We start from the raw sequence: 7,992 nt of genomic DNA, 5'->3' as shown, positions 1-7,992 counted from the left end.
TCTCTCTCTCTCTCTCTCTCTCTCTCTCTCTCTCTCTCTCGATCGTGCCGGACGACGATATTCCTCGGACACGTCCCGCCGTAATGACTTTATATAATTGAACTTTGATTACGCGACGCGTATTTTCCAGCAGTCCGGGTTTCCCCGCGCTGCGAACAGAATCTATTGTAAATAATATCGATCTCCGTGCTCGTCGCCCATCGGACCTCAAACGCCGAAAATAACTGTTCATCCGAGTGTCGACGCGTGTCCCCGATCGCTGCCGATCCGATTACGGAACACCCCGCTTTAGAATGTCCCCCCTTCTCCTCCTCCTCCTCCTCTTCCCGATTTTCTAAAATATAAATTCCAACCTTATCACTGGCGCGGACCCGTGTTACACGATCCGTCTCTCGTATTATTCAAAAACGGTAATTCCGATCGACGCCCGGCGTTCGCCCGTGTTCGCGCGCACCGCCGCGAATTCGATAGGAAACCCAGGATTTATATCCGGGAGAAAACGTGACTCGTTGCTCTGCCGAGCCAGCCATCGTCGGGACGCTGGATCGTCGTTACGGCGATTGCGTAACGACGCGTTTCCAGCGAAATTAGAAACGATTAGGACGCGATCGTGGAAAAAGATCTCCTCGGATATTTATTAATCTCTCGACGCCTGGGCTCCGACAGACGATAACGCGATCCGTCGCGGGAACGATGCAAGAACACTGGAGGCTGTGATTAATAACAGTTTCCCCGCGGGAAGAAGCTCGTCCGCCATTTCGCTGATCAATTCCGACGGCTGATCGGAAGTAATCTTCTTCGTCGCTCTAAAAAACTTTTCCACGCATTGTCCAGCGGGTGTAATAATAGAAAACGTTAATAAATATTACCTTTAGAGAGAGGTACGCCCATTCTTGCGATACGTTGATACGCTTTTTAACCTACTTAACCCCTTGCACTATTATTATTAAATAAGTTTATTCGAAACTTATTTACGTCCTTAATTATTTCCTCAATGCCATAGGATGATTCTTGTGTCTCGATCTTGTGTCAGATATCGATGACAGGTGCTTCGAAGTTTGTTTCGATTCAACTCATTTGCATCACAAAGAAAAGTTAAAAATTCGTTCTTATCGCCAAAAAATCTTTTTACTGTATTTAAATTTTAACGACAGGCCTGATATAAATAATATGCGTTTCGGTGATAAATGCCTAAGTAAAATGCATATATGCGCTTATGATGCAAATGGGTCAATAGAAATGATTGACAGTTATATTTATTAAATTATGTACGAAATGTTATCACATGTCCGACTCGTTATTACAGTGCAAGGGGATAAAAAATATTTTCCGCGTTACCGCGACTCGTATTTACACAATTTAGCTATACTCGATGATTGGTCGAGTCTTATTCACGGCCTAGAAATAATTCACAGAGAGAATTATACCATCTTGCGACCCTAAGCAACGTTCAAGGGTAAGTTCGCCAAACGGTGCTCACACTTTCTGAAAACACTAGCAAAACAGAGAGCAGCGTTCCCGACGAGCCGCAACAAACGAATCACAGCAACACCGGGTCGCAGCTTCTTCACCGCCGCCTGGCGAAGATGGCCGAGAGCTGGGAAAAGAGATTAGGCAGCGCGTTCCTGACGGTGAGGATGGTGATGATCGCCGTGAGAACGATGGCGCCCGTTTGCACGTGGGGAATCGTGGAGACCCTCGGCAGCCACTTCATTTGGTAGCCGAGGATCTGCGCGGCCATGCCTAGCACGAGGCAGACGATGCCGAGCAGATTGTGGGCGAACTTGATGATCACCGGCTTGACCAGCTTCCGCAGCTTGACCGCGACGAAGACGGGATAGCCCCAGACGGCCAAGAACATCATGATCACGAGGGACGAGAAGCCTAGGATCGCGTGGTTCGACCTGATGTGGACCTTCTTCACCATGTACATGACGACGACGCCGGCGATCACGCAGACCAGGCCCAGGGCCTGGAGGATCCAGTGCACGTGGCTTCTGGCGCGTCGCGAGATTAATCCCGTGATGAGGTCCTCGCCAGCCAGCCAGATAATGCCCTCGGACATCAGCAGGATGTACTGAAACCAGGCAGAAGAGGTCGGAGTCGTCAGGAACGCTGGAAGTTGCAGTCGTTTCGCCAAGTCGTTAGAACTTCTTTGGCCACCTCGGGACTGTCTCCCGGAGACCAAAGGAGCAACAGAGAGAGAGAGCGAAAAGAGAGAGAGAGAGAGAGAGAGAGAGAGAGAGAGAGAGAGAGATAGGGAGGGAGACCCTCGGGGTCATTGCAGAATTTCGATTTCGCGTTTCAGCCCCGGGGTGTGTAAGTGGAAAATAAATGGAGCAATTTGAATCGCGCGCAATCGTCCGCCGACACTGCAGAGACCCGGCAAGGTTACCCGGGAACTTCTTCCGCCCTTCTCTCTTTCACTCTTTCTTACTCTCCCTTTCTCTCTTTCTTTTACTCTTTCTTACTCTCTCTCTCTCTCTCTCTCTCTCTCTCTCTTTTTTCTAGCTCTCTGCCCTCTCTATTCCTCCCCGCGGCTTTCTTCGCGGAGAGCCAAAGAAGTTCGGCCGCGCTTTTTTTTCAACGATTAAACCGCTCGAAAATTTTTCCGCGGAATGAAACTTTCTCGCGCCGCACGGCCGGCGGAACGGTGATTTAACATTCCCCGAAGGAGCGGCCGGGTCCCCGGCGAAAAGTACGGCCATCCCGTAAATTATGTTACCGGCGAGGAGGAGCCGCTCCCGCGCCAACCCGGTCTTCGACAATTGTTTCGCGGCGACTGTTTATCGCGCGGAAACCACCCCTCCACCCGCGAACGGATCGGTTGTTTTCCACTTTGTCGGTCTTGCTCGCCGACTTCCCCGGCTGCGGAAAGTTCGCGTCGTAATTAGTCCGAAGGAGAGTGCCCGCGCGATATCAAATTTTATGCTCCCTCCCCTCCCCTTCCCCTTCCATACCGCCGCGCGAGCCGCGCCCGCGAAAATTGCAATCAACTGTTTCAAATTCCATTAAAATCTCGCGCCCGGGTCAATCGTCCCGCGGATTATTTTTCCGTGCCGTTCCGCACCGCCATGCAACTTTGTTACCAACTGCGTGTTACGCCTTTTTTACGATTAATAATTGCTCGCAGTTTAATTTGTCCCGGCAAGCAAAACTTCCGGGCGACGAATTAAAATAATCGCTGCGCGCGCGCGCGCGCGGACGCGACTCGTTTCGACGATAAGGGAATATTGTTCTACGACGCGGCAAATTGATTTATCATAGTCGCGGGAGGAAAATTATTATTAAAACTGTTAGACATTACTTTGCTCTTGAATCTTAATTCTCCGCGTTATATCTGTATCTGCAAATTTTTCTTATCAATTTTTCACTCGTGAATTCGTGTCGGAAATAATTCCAGCTCAGCGAGACGTCAGACAAATGATTCGACGCGCCGCCGTCGAATTGTTACAATTAGCAACGAAAGACTCCCGGTCAATTAGTTTGTCTTTGTCGCCGAAACTATACGGTGGAACGACTACGTCGCTATTGGAGGGTCGCAGACACACACGCGCGCGCGCGCGCGGGGGTTCGGTCGACTAATTTCATAACGATCCCGGACAGAGAAGACACCGAGGAGATAACGGAAGCGGCCGGGGAACCAGTGCAGGTCATTGTGCGCCGTGCAATGGCGTACCTAATTATTACCCGGTGGGAAAACGTGACTCGCGAGCGAAGTTCAGCCTTTTACCACGGACGATTCGAAAGGGTGTGTTACGCTCTGGCTGAAAAAAAATGCCGGGCACTCACCCCGACGGTGCACAAAGTGACGTGCAGGTCCAGGGTGCCGAGGGATCGGGCCGAGTAGAACAACGTCAGCGCTGTCAGGAAACCGATCAGCATGTGATTCAAGCAGTCCATCGTCGTCAACACTGTCTGCATCCGAGTCGTCTTCGAGGCCTGCTTCTTCGACGAACCCGGCGATTCGAAGGCTTCCGGATCGCCGATCGTCATCGCCGATATAGATCGCTGGATATCGTTTTCCGTCTTCATTTTTCTGGAAAAAGTCCAAAGGTTCCCGACAATGTTTAATACACCGTCGTCGTCGTCTAATTGATCCGATGTTTTTCCGCGATTTTGAATAAAGTTTCAGCGACGCGGTGCTCGGAATTCGCAGCGGGTGTCGGGGGCATGGACCTTCGTTGAATATTATTGGATCGCGCGGAGGATATTTCTGCGAGCGTTTTGATCGGATTCGGGCATTGATTGCGGCCCGGATCTACATAGAGATGACACAAGTTTCGCCGCGGATCCGGGAGACTAATCCTTAGAATGTAGATAAGGTTAATGAAACTAAGCACGCCGCGTGCGATTTCTGTGGAACAGATCTCTCGTCGATATCTCGGATATGACTACTGGATAAACAAATATCAAGTCGGTTAACCCTTTGACTACGGCAGACTTTGGCACAGCCGTAGTTTTTCGTTAGACATGCCTTTTTGTGGAAGTATATTAAAATATTCCAAATATTGAATTCTATTACATTAAACCAATATTACTTGAAACAATAATTTTAAGCCTTTTTTTACAATATATAACATAAATGTTACACAATATATAATTAATGAAATTGAATAATAAACGGGGGGCGAAATTTGATCTTGACGCCTATTGGCGCCTACAGTACCGGGAAGCCAACATGTTTCGGACGCCAATAGGCGCCAACAGTAGTCAAAGGGTTAACGAATTAAAAGCTGCAGTCGTGACAGAAGAGGAGCTAGTTTACTATATAATATCTAAGAATTTCTTTTAGGTGAATGTAAGTTAGAACGACGAATGAAATGAAAAATGTGAGTTTTAACATCTAAATAAAATTCGAGTGGTAAAGTCTTTAAAAAATTATTGCATTTTAGAAACTGTTCGAATAGTTCGTGAGATACTGTACATATATTTTATAAAATTCGACGGACTGTTATCGTAACTATTAACCCTTTGCAGTCGGAGTTATCTTAACCGGAAATCCAAAATATTTCTTCAGACTTACAGCGTTTCCATTTTATATAACCTGGAGCATTTTATACATTATAAAATTGAATTTTATGTAACAGATAATTGCTCTTAAAAATTTCTTAAATATTAGTAAATTTGATAAAGATTATTTTAAAACCTAGCATGATCATTTTTAGTATTATATATCCCTTTATATTCCATAGTATATCTTCTCTATTCTCTCCATGGTAATAGCAGTTCATCTGCCTCGATCTCCAAAAGTTGAGCAATTAAAAGACGATTTAAGTACACCGAAGGTATGAATGGAGGAATTGGCCTTGAAAGGATTGGGGTCACCAATCAGAAACGTTCGTAATCTCTGTTATTTACATCGAGATTCGATCAGCGTTTCGTGCTCGAAGATTTTTCCAGCCTCGGTGACGCAACCTCAAAACACGCAGCCATTAGTCAATGTACAATCCCGTCTCTCGTATCATCGTAGTCCGAGCTGATATCGTTCGTCGTCGAATTGATATCCGTTCGCCAGCGAAATGTGGTTTTTCGATGAGCTTGGCCTTTGCCGTGATCGCGCGGGATCGTCGCCTCAAAGAACGGCCGCTTAATAGTCAAAGGGCGGCGTCGCGATAGTAATTACTAGCCACGATAAAGGGAATTACGGGCGTTACGGGTTCCCGGGGGAGGGGGGAATGCGTTCGAGTGATTACGTCTGGGAGCGCGGGCGGCGCTGACCCCCTTTAAAATTCGGGTCACCGATCGAAAGAAGCGGAAACGAGTCCGTTGATCCCGCCGCCGCCACCCCCCCCCCCCCCCCCCCCCCCCCCCCCCTCCCCCGTTCAGGTCCGAAGGACACGAAAATGCAAAAGCCAACCCCCGCGCAGACAATGGCGTTCTAATATCTCCGGCCGCGTGAAGACGGAACGAGGCTGTGTGACAGACCGCGGGTCGCCGCAGCGCGTGGATCGATCGATCTGTTTTATCCCGTGCAGAATCCGGTTTTATAATATCGAAATTTTGGTGGAAATCTCTCGCCGCTGCCAAATACCGATTGATTTTCTCGTGCCGAAACACGTCGATGGGATTTTCTGGTCTCGTTCGGGTCCTGGTTTCCTTCTTTTACAAGACGACACTCGGAAACTGGGCAGAAATTGTTACAACGCGGATGTCCACGCAACTTTTACTAGATCCTTCGCAGTTTACAGAGCTTTTGCTTTTGCTTTTGCAGAGAAAATGGTCGGACGAGATTTTAAAGAACGACGATGTTAACCTGTTAGCTGCGTACGACGTCACAAAGAAATGGCAATTTTATATCTTATAATAAATATATTTCTCCTACGATTCATGTCAAAATAGTTAGGGTTACATAGTCATAAATTTGGCAGGGTTTAGAATATTTCTTTTTAGAACAATTGTCAAAAAGATTATACACAGTATGATCGATAAAACTTTTAAAAATATCGACAAAGCTAAGTAGTTAAAAGAATTCAAAGACGCCTGTGTATCATTTTACTGAAATTATTTAAGGCGGAAATTTCTCTTCGCTTCATGCTTGTTTCAATTAATAAATATTTTAATAATAATACTGTGAAGTCATTTAGACTATTATTAAAAATTTGGATTATTCGCATACGTCTTACAATTGTCGCAGAAGCTCTGTATCTAGCAGGTAAAACCACACGATCGTTGTCCATACAATAAATAATTCCGCAAATTATAAGACACGCTCCTTGGTCGTTTTCCTAGCTCAAGTACAACACGCCAATGCGGTTCCAGTCCTTTGACCGTTTAAAATTGCAGCCGTCATCGTCGCAGGTGTCCGCGGTGCTAAGGGTCGCGGCGCAGCTACGACACAAAGACCGGCCACATATTTTCGAAAGTAAAGTGCAGCGGCGCAATTCCGTAATTGCGTTCTCATGGTAAAGGGGCTGGGTGGACGGTCGGTTCGACGGGCCACACGGCACGGTGCCCGCAGAAAATCGTCCGTCAGCCGGACACAATATTTTCGGTCGCCATAATCTGTCCGGGCAAATTGAAGCCAGTAAATGAAATAAACAAGTTCCCTTCCCGACCGTGGCACCGTCTCCCGGCCGCGTTACCGCTCGTCTCGATTTATTTCGCCGACAATATAGTTCGTCAGCGCCCCGTTTCCTCCGTCGTCGACGACTTTTCCCGGCCAGGCCGTCGACGGCGAGCCACAAGTTTTGCGGGACGCCGTAAAAATGGTGCAACGCGACCGATTATTAGACGCGAATTTCCCGTCCATCGGAACAATTCCGCTCTCTCTCTCTCTCTCTCTTTCTCTCTCTTTCCCGCTCGAAAAACTGTTTTTTCGTCGGCGACAAGTTTCGGCTCGCGAAATTGAAATAATGGAGGGCAGGAAAGACTGGGGGAGAGCGGAACCCCGTAGAAGGTCGCAGCTGCGAGCGAAGGGGGACCGGAAACGGAGTCGGGCGAGCGAGGAAATAAAAATGGCAAATCCAGTGGAATTCCGTGGGAATTTTAAACGACTCGTTAACTCACCAAACAACTCGGTTCTCCTTCGGAAAATTACGGGATCCGGCGGCGGGCGTGTGCGGTGTGTGTGTGTGTCCCGTCGCAAACGGCACCGGCCTGCTGCTGCTGCTGCTGCGTCGTCGTCGGTTCGCTTCGCGTATTCCCCCGGTTGCCGAGCATCGACGCGGTTCCGCGCGCGATCACTGTCATACTAATTGAGGAAATCTCAATCGATCGGAACACCGCCTCCGCCGTCGCGGCATTGAGGCGAATTCCTTTTTTTTTCCTTTATTTTTTTCACTTCTGTCCGCCCCACGCGGCCGCTGAACCAGATAATTGGAGCGCGGTGCTTACGTGACCGCCGACGCGGCGCGGCGCTCATTAATTAAAAAAAGGCGGAAAGCGAGCCGGGTACGTGACACCGATAATCAGATGTCACTTTTTTTTGCGTGGCCGGATCGCGCGGTTCTCGCCGTTTCCCGAGCTGATACGCGATAGCTCTCCCTCTCT

General features: G+C 48.2%; 1 protein-coding gene across 1 annotated transcript; it reads right to left on the bottom strand.

Moving 5' to 3' along the window:
- Positions 1–6: 6 nt before the first annotated feature.
- Positions 7–7,763, bottom strand: LOC144467914 (uncharacterized). The gene is made up of 3 exons (XM_078176910.1): positions 7,510–7,763; positions 3,793–4,039; positions 7–2,077 (listed from the first exon to the last, which is right to left on the bottom strand). The coding sequence occupies exons 2-3, from the start codon at positions 4,033–4,035 to the stop codon at positions 1,568–1,570; spliced, it is 753 nt and encodes a 250-aa protein (XP_078033036.1). The 5' UTR covers positions 4,036–4,039; positions 7,510–7,763; the 3' UTR covers positions 7–1,567.
- Between the last annotated feature and the right edge of the window lie 229 nt (positions 7,764–7,992).

This window comes from Augochlora pura, chromosome 3, assembly GCF_028453695.1.
Source record: "Augochlora pura isolate Apur16 chromosome 3, APUR_v2.2.1, whole genome shotgun sequence".
NCBI classification, from domain to species: domain Eukaryota; kingdom Metazoa; phylum Arthropoda; class Insecta; order Hymenoptera; family Halictidae; genus Augochlora; species Augochlora pura.
Note: the sequence above shows the minus strand (reverse complement) of the source record. Positions and strands in the feature narration are given on the sequence as shown.